The sequence below is a fragment of the Mobula hypostoma genome, chromosome 15 (genome assembly GCF_963921235.1).
Source record: "Mobula hypostoma chromosome 15, sMobHyp1.1, whole genome shotgun sequence".
Taxonomy (NCBI): Eukaryota; Metazoa; Chordata; class Chondrichthyes; order Myliobatiformes; family Myliobatidae; genus Mobula; species Mobula hypostoma.
Genome location: NC_086111.1, coordinates 56,187,879 through 56,207,806, shown reverse-complemented (window position 1 = coordinate 56,207,806; position 19,928 = coordinate 56,187,879). Strand labels below are relative to the sequence as shown.

Below are 19,928 nucleotides of genomic sequence, written 5' to 3'. Positions count from 1 at the left end.
ATATTCTTTGAACTTTGAAGATACCTGAGGAAACTGGTGCTGTGTTGGAGAATGATTCTGAGTTAAGCAGGATGTAAATGGAAAACAGGAAGAAATTGAAAATACTTCCTGGGGGACTACCTGAGGCAATATTGCAGTAAAGGGAAAAAAAATCATTAGAGATGATTCTTTGGCTATGAATGATTGCAACATATTTTATAAATCATAAATAATGCTTTTAATGACTACGAATCAGTACCAAGTGGATATAGTCTCAATAATAACCCCTGAGGAATAAAAGGGGAAGTTGAACTCTATATTCCTCCACTTAAGCTTATTAGAATGAGTATTATTTTAAAAATTTCACTGCTAGGAGTTAATGATACATAAACTAACAACAATTAAAAGAGAATTAGGTACAAATCTAAGATTTGCACAGTGGCATTGTGTGATAGCATGGTAGTGTAGTGCTTTACAGTACCAGCAACACGGAATCAACTCCCGTCGCTGTCCGTGAGGAATTTGTACGTTCTCCCTGTGACCGCGTGGGTTTCCTCTGGGTGCTCTGGTTTCCTCCCATGATCCAAACATGTTCCAGTTGGTAGGTTAAACAGTCATTGTAAAGTGCCCCATGATTAGGCTAGGGATGAATCAGGAGATTGCTGGGCACTGCAGCTTGAAGGGCCAGAAGCACCCTTTCCACACTGTATCTCAATAAATAAATAAAATTCTGGTGGACAAACAGAGTAGTAAATATAAGTATCTCTTGCAGGCAATATTAGCCAGAGTGTGACACTCTGTGCTACCACTACCGATGTTTCCCTCTTCCAGTCCCTCATACTATGCCATCACCCTCATCTTTGTGCTGTTTCAAAGATACTGAAAGACATCAAAACAGACTGATTCACCATAACGGCTTCCTCCTTATATTGCTGTCCCAAAAACACAAGAATCATGGAAAAGTAAGGAATGAAAATCTTTGCAAACCTGTGCCTACCTGCCATACCTACAACTCCACTGTCAAAGAAAACTACCAAATTTATGGGAGGCATTTATTCATAAGACAACAAAATTGTTCATAAATCTGGAAGTTATAGCACATGGTGAGTTTAAAGAGCAGTTTTCCTACCATTTCAGCCTCTGTATTATTCAGAACTTGTGGATAGATTCTGAACAGGTGAAGAACAATTCTGTCCAGCAGTTTCTCGCTCAGCGTACCCTGACTTGTTAGAAACTCTTTATCCTTGTCCAACCGGCTACTGTAGTCTGTAAAATACCACAACCTCAGCACAACGTCAGTGAACAAACAGAGTCAAGTTTAGCACGTTGTTGATAAATAGTTCAGTTTAGATGCCAGCAGTTGGAAGGCAAGAGTGGGATGTTTAGTGGCATATGTGACATAACTTCTGTGCTCCGTATACCAGTGTGACCTGTGGTAGGTCACCATCAAGCCTGTCACCAACTCAGTGTTAACCCTTTAGTCCAAACAAACAAAATGAAAGGAAACCACTCAGGATAATCTACTTCACAATAACAGAGGAGCTTCTAGAAAGTGAAAACCAACCTGTGTTACATTTAAAGCCAAGTATAGAAGGGAAAAAAACAAAAATAGGGTAAACATATATTGACATTTGACTATATTAAAACTACCTTACAACTTCTAGTGATTTTGAAATCATCCTTAGTTGTCACCCTAGTCCCAACGAAGGGTCTCAGCTCGAAATGTCGACGGTTTACTCTTCGCTATAGACGCTGCCTGGCCTGCTGAGTTCCTCCGGCATTTTGTGTGTGTTGCTTTGGATTTCCAGCATCTGCAGATTTTCTTTTGCTCCAGGCTGTCTTTGCCCACCGGTCCATGTACACTCATTCCCGGAAGGTTGTGTAATTTTTAGGTACATTGACCAACAAGCACAGTTAGAATCCACGGATGCTGCCTGGCCTGCTGAGTTCCTCCGGCATTTTTGTGTGTGGTAAAATCAATGGCTGAATGTTGACTGACGAGGAAAGCCACCACATTCTTCGTGACTTATATGGTTGGTACCAGCAGCTGATATCTGAAAGTGGTTGAAACACAGAAGCAAGACAGCAGTGCTCTAGGTTTCATTGCAGCCAAAAAGTGAGGACTTCAGGGGGCTTCAGTCAGCTGATTGCTCATCTAACCTCAAGTGGTTTTCAGTTATCCACTGTACCCTGAGTGAGAAATTCCTGTTGTACCATTTAATGGAGTGAAACCTCAAAACGAGTAGAGGTGCATTTTGTATCCACACAGTCTTCCAAAAGCTTTGCTATTACAGTTTCATTTAACTGATCCCTTAGGTCCAAAGTTAAATGGTATTCACTTCACCTTTCTGAACTCGTGTTCTTTCTACAGACAAATAAATTTATCCCAGGACCCATGCAGAATTATAGCAAGGTGACCTCAGAAAAACTAAATGCAAATAACTCACTCTGAATTGCATAACCGCAAAAACGATTTACATAAAAAAACAACCTACGAAAGAGGAGCAGGAGTATACATCTAGACCCTCAAGATCATTCTGCGTTTCATCAAGATCACGGCTAATTTACTATTTCAAATACCACTTTCCTGCCCTATTCCTAAATCGCGCAACTCTTTTAATGCCTGAAAAGTATCGATCTCTGGTCTGAATGCATTAATGAGCCATCACATCCCTCAAGCAGAGAGAATTCTACAGATTTATTAGGCTTTGGGTGAAAAAATTCATTTGATCCTTCAATGTCCCACCCTTTCTTTTGAGACAGTGATCCCACCCTCCCAATTCTAAACTCCTTAGTCAAAGAAATTTCTCCTCATATCTACTCCTTTCCCTCATTAGAAAGATGCAGGTATTGTCCTGCAAGCTAGATCAATTGTATTTAGCTAATACACAGAGGTCCAAAATGCTCTTTAATGCATGAAAGACCATAGATAATGCCCACTATCTGTAGCTAGGCAATACCTGCTTGTGAAAGACCATGTGGAAATGACTGTGTCTGCAGAAGGTAGGGTTGTCTAGCTGCATTAAGCAACATTGTAAGTAGAGAGTAGCACTTTCCACTAAGTATGAGATATGTTGTTATTCAGATCTCTTTTTTAAATTAATTTTTCAATATTCAGTTCCTGCTGGCCAGCATTCATTACTCATCCTTAATAACTCCTGAGAAGATGATGGAGACTGTCTCCCTGTGCAGCTGCAGCCTTGCTTGCGCTGATGGATAAGATTTTAGACCCACCGACCATTGTTATCCAGGGAATAGAGAGTTCGTGGGAAGGATGAATAACAGAAAGACATGGCGGAGCCCCGTTTCCTCCAGGAGTTCCACAACCTTGGCGTAGGGTTTACAGGCTGGCGTGCCTCAATGACCCTGAGAGCTATGTTGGCTGGAATCAGGGCCTTGTGCTTTGACTCTTGGTATGGCCACCCTTGCCAAGCAGGTCAAAGGGTAGAGGTCAGTGGTCCACCGGTCTTCCAGTTTCGGGGGTTCTGCTCAGGGCTAACAACCCTGACTGGTCGATAAAAGAACAGTTGTGGTAACAGCAAAGAAAAATCTTATGTCTATGTGCGACAGTATTCCTGAGACTCCACCCGTGATTTACATGACTGACAGTAGTGAAAACCCAGAGGAAACTACAGGCATGATGAAGGCAGCCCTGAACACCGCCAAATGGCCAAAGGCAGAGATGGAGGACCTTCATTGCTGCCCTAAATGCCAGCAGTGTAAAAGGCAGTGACTAACTATGGCTAAGCCTACCTTCTGCAGATACAGCCACTTCCATGTGGGCTTTCACGAGAACAGCAGATACTGATTAGCTAGAGATGGTGGGCACACTATCCACACTTTCATGCCTTAAAAACCCTATACAACCACTGTGTTTTAACTAAATACAACTGCTCTAGCTTCTAGTACAATTCCTGCATCTCTCCGATACTTTTTGTTTTGTGGAAAATATCACAATTTTCCATAAAAAGGGTCAAGAGGTAAAAATCAGATGCAGCTAGAAGCTTCATAAAGTTCAGTTGTTATCTTATTTGCTCGGAAAGTCAAGCAGTCTATGCTTCCCTGCACTACAACCACCACAATGTTCAAGCGTGGACTGTTAAGGGGTAGGTTACATTCATGCCACACAAACCCTATGCACTGAGCAACTCTGACAAGACAGAATCCAACCATCTACCGGTACCATTAAAGGCGTCACTGAGACCCCACCATTAACATCCTGGTCAATATCACTGACCAGAAACTCAGCTGGATCTGCCAGACAAATACTGTTGCTTCGAAGACAGGGGCAGGGTAGCCTGCAGCAATTTGCTCACCTCCTGACAGCCCAAAACCTTGCCAGGCGTAACAAAAATAAAGTTAGCATCATGCATTACACTCCATCTACCTGGAAGAACGCACTTCCACAATACTTAGAAAACTGGACAGCATCCTAACCAGCATCCCAGCCACCATTTTATACATTAATTACACCACTGGTGCAACATGTATCATCTACTCAAAGTCCTGCAGTTACTCACAAAGGCCACTCCAACACCACCTCCCAACCCATGAAGTCCACCACCAAAAGGAACACGGAAGAAGGTGCATGACAATACTGGTACCTGCAGGTTCCCCTCCGAGTCTCCCACCATTCTAACTTGGAAATACATCACCTTTCCTTCATTGCAAGAGGGCCTAATTCCGACAAGCAAGACTGCAGCGGTTCAGGGCAACAGTCTTCTCAGGGGCAATCAGGGATAAGTAATGAATGTTGGTCAGCAGCAACTAAATGCTAAAAAGCTAATTTTAAAAAGAGATCTGAATAACAACAAATCTCATACTGTAACAACTTACTTGCTATTAAGAGTGGAAAGTGCTACTCTCTACTTAGTAGCGGGCAGCCGCCGATCTCAGGGGATCATGGGTTTGCACCTCTGGTGGACTGTGTCATCTCCAGGGCGCAAGCCTGGGTGGGAAGATTTGAAGAACCAGCTGTTGCCGGTGCAGTGGGCTCCCCCTCTCCACATCACTGATGTAGTCCAAGGGAAGGGCAAGCGCCGATACAGCTTGGCACCAGCATCGTTACAGAGGCTGCCAGAGTGAAGTTGTGAATAACATCAAACTGCCTTAGGAACCCCGACTCCAGATTTCTTCCTCGGGGTTTACTCCTGAAGCCTTCCTCATGGGTGGGTATGGCCACAAGGCAGCGGAGGATTAAAATCAGAGCTTTCCTTCTCCTAGGCGGGCTGCTGTCCAAGGCTGACGAGCCCCACCTGCCCGCAGCAACTGGTTTTGAGGCGCCAGTGGCCCGCCTTTGCCCCTCATCTTGTCAGTAGAAACAGTTCCGCAGGGCCTAGTAGCTAAGCCACACATGAAGGCCACAAGTTGGACTTGGTTGTCAGAGGCTGTTAGAGATGCACGCTATTTGGAGTACTTTATCGGTGGTAGGGGTTTATCCTCTCTACTTATGGTGTTGCTTAATACACTGAGGCAGCACAATTGGAAAAAAAAGTCACATTAAACAACCCAGGGCAAAATTAATTTAAATCAACAAGGACAGGCAGGAGGAGTGTATTCATTGAAATCAATGCTTTGGATTTCGGGGATGTTTGGGGACAGGTTTCTTTTCCAGACTGGGAACTGTGTCGTCTCCAGGAAGCGTTTAAGAGGGCATCAGCTAAAGTCTGAACTGGAATCCGTTTTTACGCCCAAAATATACTGACCAATGGAAATCCACGTCTTATGCTCACACATGACAAACGGCTGTTTGTGAAGAAGCTTCTCACTAAAGGTAAAGTCAGGTACACTCCTCCAAACACTGCCCTCATAAAAGAACCTGGAATCATGTAACTATAATAAATGGTGTATTGTGGCTCACTGCTGTACACGGATTACTTTTGTGTTGATCAATTTAAAGTCCAGTGGAATACTTTTCAGCCAATTTGTAAATTTGTACTTTGGATCAAACAATCAGATTGAAAGCTACTCCAAAATGGATTGGACTGCAGCAGACAATGGTGAGTTCCAATTAAAGTAAATACAACAGATTCAATTGCAGGCTCTCAATTTAGCTCCTATAAATCTCCATTCACTAATTAATATGTCATTAGTGTTGGCCAGAAGCTTGCAATTTTAATTGCAAAATCTATACGGGGGTGAAAGCACATGTATGTAGCATCCATTTTAAATAATCAATACTCAAAGATAACTGCAGCCTGTTCTCATTGCACCTGTGTGTTACCTAGCTCATTATAAAATGCACAAAAATATTTTAAAAACAAACCCAATAAGGTGATTTTTTAAAAATCCATTGCGTTAGCAACAGGCAGACAAGTGTTATCACACCTACACAGCGCTGATTCTAAGATGCCTACCAGGCTGAGGGATGTGGGCATCGTTAGTATTCTAACAGAGGAAAAGGTAACAGAAAAAGTGACCAAAAAGATTTATTGCTATGGTGATATATTGCTGATTCTGCAAGCAGCCTCTTCGCATGCGTTCTGTGAAAAATACAGCCCGCTCTTCTGCTGCATCTCTCCTATCCCTTCCTATTGCATTCCTAATGTTTTCTCCAATCACTCTCTCCCCTTATCTTTACACTTCTCAATATATTCCTTTCTCGGCCTCTCCCTCAATGAGGAGCAGTTTGAGGATCAGGTTTAAATTACAGATACATTTAAAATCAGAGCTTAATAAAGTATCAAAGTGTATGTTTTGGATATTCTTCAACTGGGTGAGACTCAGTCAAAAACCCAATACGTTTAATTTCTCTTTACACTTCCTTGCCTACTTAATTTCTCCAGCTACCTTCCACTTTACGTCAAACTGTAGCTGAGCATATTCAGCAAGGGTGGGCTGGGACGTTTGCAGTTCAACTCAAGATCTTCAACAGACCCCAGGCCCCTGCAATTGGTCAATTGCCACAGTTGTCATTCCCATGCTAAATGCTTCAGCCTTCTATCATCTCTTAAGGACCCTTCTTCCATGCAACTTCAACTGCCCCACTGCTCCCATGCAGTGCGTGTGATATGGCTGGTGGAAGCTGTGCTGCATGAATGTGCAGGATGATTCAGCTATGGACTACATTATGTCAGCATATGTCAGTTTCCTGAGCAACAAGGCCATTGGAAAGTTGGCAGTGGTGAGAGACAATGTTGTGTTCTCAGGTTTATGCTCTGTGGAACTGCAGACATCCTCTGGAAGCATGCTTCAGTAATTCTGGGAATCTTTTTTCAGCTTAGCCTACCCAAAACTCACTTTTTCAGACATCTACAAATCAGAGACTTTCTAAGATCTCAATTATGCACATTTCCTATAAGCTCAGATAAGAACTTATTAGACGTAATTTTTAATCTGACACCTTTTTATAATGCAACACACATCAAAGTTGCTGGTGAACGCAGCAGGCCAAGCAGCATCTATAGGAAGAGGCGCAGTCGACGTTTCAGGCCGAGACCCTTCGTCAGAAGGGTCTCGGCCTGAAACGTCGACTGCGCCTCTTCCTATAGATGCTGCTTGGCCTGCTGCGTTCACCAGCAACTTTGATGTGTGTTGCTTGAATTTCCAGCATCTGCAGAATTCCTGTTGTTTACCTTTTTATAATGGTTCAATATCTAATATTTATGGTATGCTACTGGAGACGAGGAATGTTCCTTTAGACAAAATTAAGAATCTCTGGGAACAAGATTTACAGACATCAATATCTGAGGAAACTTGGAATGATTTTTTTTTAACTGGTTAATATTTCATCGCTTCCTTCATACAATTTGAGGTGGTACACAGAGTCCATATGACTAAAGATAAGCTATCTCGTTTTTATTCAGATATATCTCCCTACTGTGACAGATGCAATAATGGAGAAGCTTCATTAATTCATATGTTTTGGACTTGGCCATGTCTTGAAAAATATTGGAAGGAAGTTTTTCAAACTTTTTGTTTACTTTTCAAAGTCAATTTTAAGCCTAATTCTCTGATGGCTCTGTTCGGTATTGTTGCAGGACAAGGGACAAGATATCAAGTTGAAGAAATCTGATTTACATATTTTGGCCTTTAGCTCTCTTATAGCTAGGAGGGCACTTTTGTTTAAATGGAAAGATGTTTCTCCTCCTACTCATGCTCAATGCTTATGCGACGTTATGTCATACTTAGATTTAGAGAAGATTTGTTGTTCAATTTCTGAATCTCGTCAAGACTTTCAAACATTGTGGGGACCCTTTCTCAATTATTTTCAAAACTTTCAAAACCCTCAATTCGTTGTTTAAATTTTGATGTTGGCTATTATTAATTTCTATGATACGAGAAGGTATTTTACCTTTTTTCCTCCTTAATAAAAAGCTTCTGTCTTGGTAGGGGTTACACTCTTTTTTTGTAATAAATTAGTATATTTCAATATAACTTTGACCAATCTACATGAGTACAGGGTAATGAGATTGTTATTATGAATAGATACAATGTAATTGGTAGTTGTTTTTTTCGACCTTTATATATCCTTTCTTGTACTCTGTATTCTTCTATTTAGAAACTAATAAAAATATTGAAGGGTAATTCTGATAGTGTGTTGGGAGGACAGATCGTTGTACTGTTGTGAGACCCCTGATGTCCTTTTGTACACAGTAATCCTCAGCCATGACATCAGGAGTCCAAACTTTCACTGCAATACTCAAGAGATCAGCTGGTTGCTCTCTGTGCTCAAGGATATGATCAGCACTTTAAATTTGCCAGAGTTTTGAGTGACATGCAAGCAATGTGATGCAAGCATTATCTCTCCAAATTGTTGGAAAAGGGAATCCAGCTTGGTCGTTCCGTTTCCCACATCTCTGTAACCGTCAAGCGCTGCTTGAGTCCATAATGACATTAAGAGATATTTCCATCAATGGCAGCCAACCATAATGACGTTAAGGGAACACCACGAGCCACTGCCAGCCAACCATTAACTTCCATGTATCTTCAGAGGCCAATTCCAACAAATGGCATCGTAACATTTTTAGAACTGGAAAAAGTGGCAATAAGGAATGCCTCACATAGTCTAGTTCAGAAAATTCCAATATTGTTACTCTCAGGAGTTCTTTAATCTGTTAATTTGAACTCAGACTGCTTCCTACTTCTATTTACCATCCAATGTGTAAAAGGTTCTATTCGATCTGGGTACCCTCCAATCTGATAGCATGAATATCAATTTCTCCTTCCAGTGCACAAATCTCCCCCTCTCTATTCCGCACTCTTACTTCTCTCCTGCCTAGTATTTCCCCCTAGGTCCCCTCCTCCTACTCCTCTTTCTCCTGCAGTCCACTCTCCTCTCCTATCTGGTTCTTTCTTGTCCAGTCCTTGATCTTTCCCATCCACCTGGCTTCACCTATCATCTTCGAGCTAGCCTCTTCACCCCCCACCCCACCTTTTTATTCTGCCATTTCCCCCCTTCCTTCTCAGTCCTGAAGCAGGGTCTTGACCTGAAACGTCAACTGTTTATTCTTTTCCACAGATGCCGCCTGACCCGCTGAGAGCATTTTTTTTTTGGTGTTGCTTTGCTTTTCCAGCACTTGTGGACATTCTGGTGTTTGTAAAAGATTTTATATGCAGTTTAAATTATTGCTTCCTCCCTTTCCACAGATGCTACCTGAGTGTTTTCTGCATCTTCTGTATATTATTTCAAACTATTGCTAAATGGGTTGAAACCAATTTCTGGTGAAAAACTGATTGGTTGTCCTAACCCAGTGTGTGGAAATGGCAAATGCTGCAAGAACAGAATTAGAATTAAAAATACACGTGGACTAAGATGTTAACTGTCCCATGCTATCGCCAGTGGGATCATCAGTAGATCTGCCACCTGTCTTCAGGAGTTTTGGTCCACTTATGATCAAGACTCCCTCTAGGTGGTGGGCCAGCAGTGCTAAAGCACCACCTCCCACTGGTGAGCTTAGAAACTTGGCATCTGCCTCTATCAGAGTTGTTGGTCGCTTCCATCCAACAGATAGTCTACTGTTCAGGTGTCTATGCAACTACTGAAGGGTCTGCAAGATATGTATACACTGTCTGACTATCTGCCCCTCTGGACATACTTGGTCCACACCCATGCTGATCCTTTCTCTGCTGCCTCAGCTACAGTCCTGCTGGTTGACTTGATCTCTCTTCAATAAACCCACGGCAGCCTACTTCGAATGGATAGCATGAGACCTTCCACCAAGTTCTCCACACTAGTTTACAACTGCAATGTCTCCCTCCTTACCTTTGTAAACATTACTGAAACTACCAATTAGTTGTCTAAGGAATGAATGAATTTTACATGGGGGGGGTCAGCAATCTCCAGCTCCTTTTGTCTCCGTTCACATACCCACTCACGTTACACGATTGTTCGAAAATGTCCCTAACGTCATTATGTGGTCAGGATGTCTAAACGAGCCGGGTCTCCGCGAGTTGCCATTTATTTGCCGTTGTGGGTTGAGTGCGTGTCTGGAACTGGGTGGGGCGGACTATTAGCTTTTGCAGTACGCCAGAAGTTTAGTCAGAAATCTAAGCCAGCTGTGTTGAGGTTTAACGCAAAGGAAACAATACACTAGTGTTGCAATGTGCGCCTACTCGAGCGCGGTAATGACGGGGCTGTCCGGTGCCAAGGTTAAACGGGACGCTGGAGGGGAAAGCGCGTAAAGAGTCAGCGACGGGCGGAGTTGGGAAGTGAGGATGGGGAATGAGCAGTAGTACTGAAGGTGGTGAGGTCGAACCATCTCAACTACCCTCTTCCTCGCCTCCCTCGTATCTTTGCCCTTCCTTATCCCCTCTCCCAGCAGTACGCGAGAAAGAAGTGAGGCGCCCGGGGGGGAAGCGTCGCTCGCTGTTTGTTCGTGTATGAGAGGGGAGGGCAGCTCCAGCCTTCACCAGAGCCCGGGGCCAGCACTGACCTGCCATGGCGCTGCTCGCTCGGCCGCTCCTGACTTCCGCGTTTCCTTTGCTCTTGCCGAGGAGCAGCCCCACCTCACGGTGTCGGCTTACAGCCTTGGCAAGCAAACACGACCTTGCCCAACAGCCATGAGTCGCAGCGGGCACAGGAAGCACGACTCCGTGTGTAAGTGTGAAGATCAGATTTCAAAAAAACAGAAACTTGTTTAAAAATTGGTGGATGAGTGTATCACAGGGAAGAGGGAGTGTGCATTGTATTTGAAGTACTGAACCACTAGAGGCCGACCTGGTGTAAAACGTTTTCTGTGCGGCCCTCCAACACTCATTCTCTGATAACAGGGATCAGGCCACTTAGAGCACACCGCAGAAACGCACAAACCAAGCCGTCCAGAAGGACTAAAATAGCAGGGGCGATGTCATATCATTTCTTCCACTTGCCTGGTCCTATAGCGTGTACCTTGCAGCTGGTATACGATATAAATCTTAAGGTGTATGTCAGCCAGATGTTCTGGAAGCTTTCTGATCTTAATGTCGTTGGGTAGGCCTCTGAAAGGGGCTCGTTTACAATAAAAGTTGTTTTATTATAATAAGCGGAATAAAGTCACAAAAAAATTGTTTAATTCACAAGTTTTCTGCAGTCTTGCTTACTCCTCAGGACAATAGGAAAAGAACCAAAGTTCAGTTTCCTTAATTTTAACCACTCTCTATATGTCCCCAAGTAGTGAACAGGAAGGTTTTTTTTATATGTTGCCCCTTTAAAAAATAAATTGTACTTTCATAGCTCAGCAGTGGTTAGTGATTTGGACTTTGGAGTCAGTCTGTTGATTTCTGGGTTAAAATCAAACTCCTGCTGTTGTAGGTTTATTGGTCCTACAAGATCTAACTGTAATTGTTCATTGTTTTCAGATGTTTTAAATGTCTCTTTCGATTATCTTTACCCGCACTGGTGAAATAAAACTAACCTGTAACTAAGCTGTTAACAATTCTTAGAATTCAAAACAAACTTCTTCATTCTCCTCAAGTTTTGACAAAGATTTACCTCAGGCTTTGTTTTTGAAGAAATGGGCAGCTGGCCTGCCTGTCATGTTGGAGAGGGAATGGCTATACATCATGATTTTCTGCTGCAACTGAGGTATGTCAGATGTATGAGGATGTATTACACTTAAGGCAGTGAGGCTTTCTTAAATTTGATTTCATGATGTCCAATGTCTAAAGACATAATCCATATCAATGTTGAAGTGTGGCAGAAAAAGATCACAGTATCTCAATATTTCCACACTTAGCCCAGAAGAGTCATTTCAAGGGTGCTGATGCATTTAATGTGAATATTCCTCTACTGACTTTATAAATTGCACAGTTGTCCTTTTGGCACCCTGGAAGCTCAGTTACAAGAACAATGTCATTATTAGCTTTGTTGCTCTTAACAAATTCATTAGAACCAAACAGCCATCTGTTGTTGTGCTTTAAGGTTAACACAGAGTTCATGGAATTCATTCCTCAGTGCTGCAGTAAAATCAACTTACAACTTCTGGTAACCTCTCCCTGCTCCCTCTTCTCCCTTTCTATTCCCCATTCTGGTTACCCTCTCACCTGCCCATGACCTCCCTCTGGCTCCTCTCTTCCTTCCCTCTCTTCCAAGGTCCACTCTCCTCCCCATCAGATTTCTTCTTCATCCCTTTATCCACCTATCCTGTCTTAGCTTCTTGCTTAATTGCTTCATTCCCCCCCCCCCACTTCCCCACACCCCCATTTCTCCCCTCATCTGGTCTCACCTATCACTTGCCAGCTTGCACTCCTTCCCTCACTGCCTCCCTATTTTGGCTTCCACCCCCTTCCTTTTCAGTCATGATCCTTTCCAGGGTTAGCATAAAAAGTCAATTATTTATTGCCCTCCATAGATGCTGCCTGATTTGTTGAGCTCATCCAGCATTTTGTGTCTGTTGTTGAGTAAAATTAATACTTGTGTCCAATTTTGTTTTCTTTCAGTTAGGTTCACTACTTCCTTTAAAGCCCCAAAAGAATTAGCCAAGGCAGGTGATAGAGCCAGGTGTTTATCATTTGGTATCAAGACTTCGGTGCAGACGCCTCTGATTCAGTAACTTGGCAGGATCAGTGTTCCTTGCACATCATTAAGAATGGGCCTTAGCCAAGTTATGTACAGGTGGTTCCTCTCATCACTATGTGAAGAGTGTAGCGTGTCTGCCTTGTAGCAATCCTTGCTGAGCTTAAAAAGGAGTTTCATCTTGAGCCTTAAATATCTTGAATACTGCCAATTCAATTGAAAGCCAAACTTCTTTAATGGTTCAAGGTTGTTTGGAATGATTTATGACATTTACACACGTTCTTCGCTGTGCGTCATTGATGTAGAACCATATTTGTTGACTTGTGGATGAACGCAAGTTGAAGAGAATAGCATACACATTCTAACAGAACCAAATGTGGTGACCCACATGATTCCTTCAATGCCTTGACAGTCCATTGCTTGTTCTAGTCACTGCTGATGCATGACCTGTCCCTGCGCACAGCAAATATTGAAGCTTCATTCCTGATTTTTCAAGAATGGCGATAAGAGCTTTGCCTGCCTCTAGCATAGGCACATTCTGTTTTTGTGAGGTCAGGGAAAGTCAGAATCAGGTTCATTATCACTGACCTATATGTTGTGAAATTGTTTTGCAGCAGCTGTATAGTGCAGAGATATAAAATTACTGTAAATTACAAACATAAATAAAGTGTGTACATGTAGGTCTAATAAGGTAGTGTTCATAGGTTTCACAAACCATTCAGGAACCTAATGATGGAGGGGAAGAAGCTGTTCCTGAACCAATGAGTGTGAGTCTCTGGATCCTGTACCTCCTCCCTGATGCTAGTAGTGAGAAGAGGGCATGCTAGTAGCGATGTATGTCTGCTTCTTGAGACACTGCCCATTGAAGAGGTCTATGATGGTGGGGAGGGTTGTGCCCGTAAGAGTTGGCTGAGTTTATAATCCTCCGAAGCCTCTTGCAATCTTGTGCATTGGTGTCTCTATACCAGGCTGTGGTGCAACCAGCCATGCATTTTTAGAAATTTGTAGGAATTTTCAGTGACATGCTGAATCTCTTCAAACTCCTCAGGAAGAGGAGATGCTGGCATTCCGCCTTTGTGATTGCACCAGAGTGTTGGGTCCAGGATTCATCCTTCAAGATTTTGATGCCCACTCTTTCCACTGCTGACCCTTAATGAGGGCTGGTGTTTGCTCTCCCAATTTTCTCCTCTGGAAGTCCACAATCTTTCCCTACTCTTGCTAACACTGAGTGCAATGTTGTTGTTGCGTCATCTCTCAAATAGCTGATCTATTTCACTCCTGTAAGCCTCCTTCTCACCATCTCAGATTCTACCAACGACAGTGGCGTTATCGGTAAATTTATAGATGGCATTTGAGCCGTGCTTAGCCACACAGACATAAATGTAGATAGTGTAGAGCAATAGGCTAAGCACAGATTCTTAAGGTGCATCTGTGTTTGTAGGCAGTGAAGAGGAGATGCTAATACCATTTGTGGTCTCCCAGTAAAGAAGTCAAGCTTTCTTTTGTGGCGGGAGATACATTGGTCAGGTTTTGAAACCTGGTGATTAGTACTGAGGGGGTGATTGTGTTGAATGCAGAACTGTAATCAATGAACTCTGGCATGGATGGTCCCAAGTCCAGCTACATAAGGAAGGGGTTTGGACATGGGGCTGGTAAACCCATCCTGTAAAAACCCAGAGCTACAGAAATGACGACAGAAGCTCTAAAGTCTCCATCTCTGGAAGAGGAGAGATCTTCGAAGATGGGCTACATCTGGGGACTCTTGAAAGCCTGGCCCAGGACAGAGGACTCTAGTAAGCAACTGGCAGCAGCCCGTGCCCCAGTAAAAAAATAAATAAGGTTATGGGCTAAGAAATAGACGTATGTTCTCTAAAGCAAATACGCCTGTATAGACCTGTTGTAGCAGCAGGCAAACTGCTTTGGGAACAGGATGATGCTCAGGCAGGAATTAATTCTAGCCATGATCATCCTCTCAAAGCACTTCATTATAATAGATGTGAGTGCTACTGGTGACAGTCATTGAGGCAGATCATTGGTTTTGGTATATACAGTGAAAAACGTGTCTTGCATACTGTTCATACTGATCAAATCATTACAGGTCATATTGAGCTACAATAAACAATAACAATGCAGAATAAAGTGTAAACATTGCCAAAAAATACAGTGCTTGTAAACAATAAAGTGCTGGAGAAAATTCTTAGGGATAGGATATATGATCATTTGGAAACTCATGGCCTAATTAGTGAGAGGCAGCATGGCTTTGTGTGTGGCAGGTCATGTCTTACCAACTTGATTCAGTTTTTTGACAAAGTGATGAGAGAGAATGATGAGGGTAGGGCAGTGGATATTTTAGTTAGGCATTTGACGGAGTCCCTCATGGGAGGTCAATCCAGAAGATTTAAGATGTATGGGGTCCGCAGCGAATGTGCTCCTGGTTCAGAACTGGCTTGCGCATAGAAGATGGAGAATAGTGGTTGAAGGGACTTACTCAGGTCTGTAATTAGAGATGTTCTGCAGGGATCTCTGCTGGGACTGCTGCAGTTTGAGGTTTATATAAATGACCTGGATGAAAATGGGTGGGTTAGTAAATTTGTGGATGATACAAAGATTGGTAGAGTTGTAGATAATGCAGAAGACTGGAAAAATACAGCACAATATAGATCAGTTGCAGAATTGCAGAGAAATGGCAGATGGAGTTTAACCCAGGTGTTAACCCAGCTCTACCCACCTCGGTAGAGCAAATGCATGAAGACAGAGCACTATTAAGGGCAAGATCCCTAACAGTGTTGCTGAACAGAGAGATCTTGGGATCCATGTTCGTAGCTTCTTGATGGTGGCTACACAGGTCGATAGGGTGGTTAAGAAGGCTTATGGAATGCTTGCTTTTATTTTTCAAGGCATTGAGTTCAAAAGTTGAGAGTTTATGCTGCAACTTTATAAAATTCTGGTTAGGCCACATCTGGAGTATTGTATGCAGTTCTAGTTGCCCCACTATAGGAAGGATGTTGAGGCTTTGGAGAGGGTGCAGAAGTGGTTTACTGAATGCTGCCTGTTTAGAGGGCATGTGCTATCATGAGAGGGTAGACAAATGGGTTGGTTTCTTTGGAGCAGTGGATGCTGAGGAGAGATCTGATAGAGATTCACAAGATTATGAGAGGCATAGATAGAGTAAACAAGGAGTATCTTTTTCTCAGGGTAGAAATGTCTAATACCAGAAGGCATGCTTTGAAAGTGAGAGGGGTAGGTTTAAAGGGGATGTGAAGGGTCAGGTTTTTACTCAGAGAGTGGTTGCTGCCTGGCATGATGGTAGAGGCAAAAACATTAGAGGCTTTTAAGAAACGTTTAGATAGGCACATGAATGTGAGGAAGATGGAGAGAGATGGATTCGTTTTTTTTACGGGGGGGGCGTTGATTTACTCTCTAGCTGATTCAGCACAACATTACGGGCCAAAGGACCTGATGCTGTGCTGTACTGTTCTATGTTAAGGTCTAAACAAGGTAGAGTGTAAGAGGTGATGGGAATATGCCAAATTTCTTTAGCCTGCTGAGGAAGTTGAAGGCAGAACTATAGCCAATGAACAATCATCTGACTCAGCTGTCATTACTGTCCAAATGCTCCATTGATGAGCATAGGGCCAGGGAGATGGTGCCTTCCACAGACCGCTCCAAATGGTAGTGGGTCGAGGTTGCCTAGAGAGGTAGAGTTGAAGCATCCCCTGATCACCATCTTAAAGCGCTTCATGATGGTAGATATTAGAGCCATTGGACAGTAGTCATTAAGGCCCATTATATTGTTTCTCTTGGGTACTAGGATGATATTGGTCTTTTTAAAGCAGGATAGAACCACAACCAGCACCAGGGAGAAGTTAGAAATGTCTGCACACACATTGCCTTTTTTGAACCTCAGATTGCAGCAGAGAATTTGAAGGTATCCTAGAACACTTAGCAAGTTCATTCAAGTTCCCAGGCAGGTACACTATCGGGGCCTGCAGCTGTGAAAGGATTCACCTTCTTGAAGGACGCTCTGACATCATCAATCAGGCTCTTCTGTTTGTTGAAGAAACAATAAACAAGTTGTTTTAAAATAGTTTTATAAATATGGATTCATCAAGAAGCAAACTGTGTTTTTATTTGTTAAGTTGGTACACAGATTTTGAAGGGAGCAAGGGGCAACACACCAGTTATGATCTCAGGGCATTTTATGAGACTTAATTTGAACCTCATGCAATTTTCAATAACTTTACACAGACTTCACCCGGATGGTTAATAGTGAAAGGAGCAGATCTCCACTATAAGTTTGTCATTGTAGAAATCTTTGGACATGTTTTTTGATGCCACTGTACTTTAATAAATCACTAGATTTGTGGCTATTTATGCCTCACTTTAATATTCCTGATCTTTCCCAATACCTAAAAGTGCTCCTCACAGCATGCGCCTCAAATAGCCTCTGACAACAAAGTCTAACTCCTGGCCTTGCCGTGTGGCTTAGCCTCCAAGCCCGGCGGAACTGTTCCTACTGACAGGAGAAGGGGCAAAGGCGGGTCCTGGCGCCTTAAAACCAGTGCTTCGGGTAGATGGAGCTCGTCAGCCTGGGAAGGCAGTCCATCTAAGAGAGGGAAAACTCTGATTTCAAACCTCCGCTGCCTTGTGGCCATACCCACTGATGGGAAAGGCCTAGGGAGTAAACCCTGAGGACAAATTCGGAGCTGGAGTCCCTAAGGCAGTCTGACATTGCTTTCAACCTCGCTCTGGCAACTCCTGCAATGTCACTGGTGCCAAGCTTTATCGGCCCTTGCCCTTCCCTTGGACAACATCAGAGGCGTAGAGAGGGGAGACTTGCTGCATGGGTAACTGCCGGTCTTCCATACAACCTTGCCCAAGCCTGCGCCCTGGAGAGACTGAAGCAAGACTTTCCAAGCGCAGATTATGGTCTCACGAGACTAATGGATGCCATCCATCCCAATACCATTGCAATGTAGGCATTTATTCATGAAAAGGTATTTTAATTGATGTTGATTTTAAACTTTTTGAATGCCATTGGTGCTGTGTTCTTCATGGTGAGCAGGATGGCTGAAATCTCTTTGCCTTTGCCTTTTAGCTGCTGTTATTTAAAAATTGTTCCATACAGGTTTCTAGGTTCCAACACAAGGCAATGTAAAGGATATTGTGTGTGTGTGTGTTTCGGGGGTGGGTGTGGAGTGATTGATGTAGATGCCTTAATGAATGAGCTGAGAGTTGGAGACAAAAGGACCCTTATTTATATAGTATGTTTCTTTCAGGGTGTGCTAAAACACACTTACAGTTAACTAAGAACTCTTGTAGTAATAATGGAATAAAATGGGAAACATTTTTTTTTGTAAAGGCATCCGTTAGTCTTGCGAGACCATGGATCTGCGCCTGGAAAGTCTTCACTCTCCAGGGTGCAGGCCTGGGCAAGGTTCTATGGAAGACCAGCAGTTGCCCATGCTGCAAGTCTCCCCTCTCCACGACACCGATGTTGTCCAAGGGAAAGGCATTAGGACCCATACAGCTTGGCACCAGTGCCGTTGCACAGCAACGTGTGATTAATGGCCTTGCTCAAGGACACAACACGTGTTGCCTCGGCTGGGGCTCGAACCCATGACCTTCGGGTCGCTAGTCCAATGTCTTAACCCCTTGGTCACATGCCCACACTTTTGTAAAGGAAGATTTCAATTTAATAGCTACTGCGCTACTCTGTTCAAAAACATCAGTGTCTGATGTCTCACTTCTGATGATGTAAGCAGCTAAGAGGTGATAGGTAGAAAAGGCAAAGGGCTAGAGAAACATACAGAGATTGCTGGAGGAACTCAGCAGGCCAAATTCCTCCAGCATTTTGGTGTGTTGCTCGGATTTCCAGCATCTGCAGACTTTGTTGTTCGTGAAAGGGCAGGAGAAGAAGGAATCTGACAGGACAGGAGAGCGAACCATGGAAGAAAGGGAAGGAGGAGGGGGACAGAGGGGTGGGATGAAAAACAGGTGAGGAGAAGAGATAAGAGGCCAGAGTGGGGAATAGAAGAAGAGCAAAAGGGGAGCAAAAGAAAATTACCAGAAGGAGAAATTGATATTGAAGCTATGAGGTTGGAGGCTACTTAGTCAAAATATGAGGTGTTGCTCCTCCACTCTGAGAGTGGCCTCATAGTGGCAAAAGAGGAGGCCGTGGATCAACGTGTTGGAACAGGAATGGGGATAGGAAATAAAATGGTTGGCCGCCAGGAAATTCCGCTTGCTTCAGATGGAGCAAAGGTGCTCCACAAAGCAGTTCCCCAATTTATGTCAGCTTTCACCAATGTAGGGGAGGCAACATTGGGAGCACCGGATACAGTAAACGACCCCAACAGATTCAAAGCTAAAGTGTTGCCTCACCTGGAAGGACTAATAGGGGCTCTGAATTGAGGTGGAGGAGGGGATGAATGGGCAGGTGTAGCATTTCTGTTGCTTGTAGGGATACGTGCCAAGAAAGGGAGATTAGTGGGGAATGCAGAAAGTTGGTGGGGGGTAAAGATGTTTTTGGTGATAGGATCCCGTTGTAGATGGTGAAAGTTGTGGAGAATGATGTACTGGATGCAGAGGCTCATGGGGTGGCAAGTAAGGAAAAGAGGAACTCTATTCATGTTTAGATGGCGGGAAGTTGGGTGAGTGTGGATGACCAGGAAATGGAGGAGATGTGGGTGAGGGCAGCGTCAAAGTTGGAGGAAGGGGACCCCATCCCTTAAAGGAGGGAATGTCCTCCAGCGTTTTGTGTGCCTTGCTTTGGATTTTCATCATCTGACGATTCTTCTGTGTTTGCAGAGGAGAAGGTGTTTCTAAATCGTTGTCTGTTGGTCTTCAGGCTCCTATACCTCCTGCCCATTGACCATAAGGAGAAGAAGAAATGAGGCCTCAATCTTCAATTTGCACTGTGTAAACTCTCATAAAAAGCAAAGTGATTATGATGAAATAATCTGTTTATTGGTGCATTTGTCTGAAGATAAATAACAGTCAGTGCATCAGGAAT

At 43.4% G+C, this 19,928-nt stretch overlaps 1 protein-coding gene across 2 annotated transcripts in view; it reads right to left on the bottom strand.

Annotated features, from left to right (window-relative positions):
* Nucleotides 1-11,422, bottom strand: part of card19 (caspase recruitment domain family, member 19) — a 29,517-nt gene extending 18,095 nt beyond the window's left edge. Inside the window, exons 1-2 of one of the 2 annotated variants that reach the window (XM_063068115.1) lie at nt 10,854-11,422; nt 1,109-1,245 (exon numbers count right to left, since the gene is read on the bottom strand). In XM_063068115.1, coding sequence (XP_062924185.1) covers nt 1,109-1,245; nt 10,854-10,860 — 144 coding nt within the window. In that variant the 5' untranslated portion in view covers nt 10,861-11,422. Of the gene's footprint in view, nt 1-460; nt 605-1,108; nt 1,246-10,853 lie in introns of those variants that run through there. The other variant, XM_063068116.1, reaches the window with a different exon arrangement.
* Between the last annotated feature and the right edge of the window lie 8,506 nt (nt 11,423-19,928).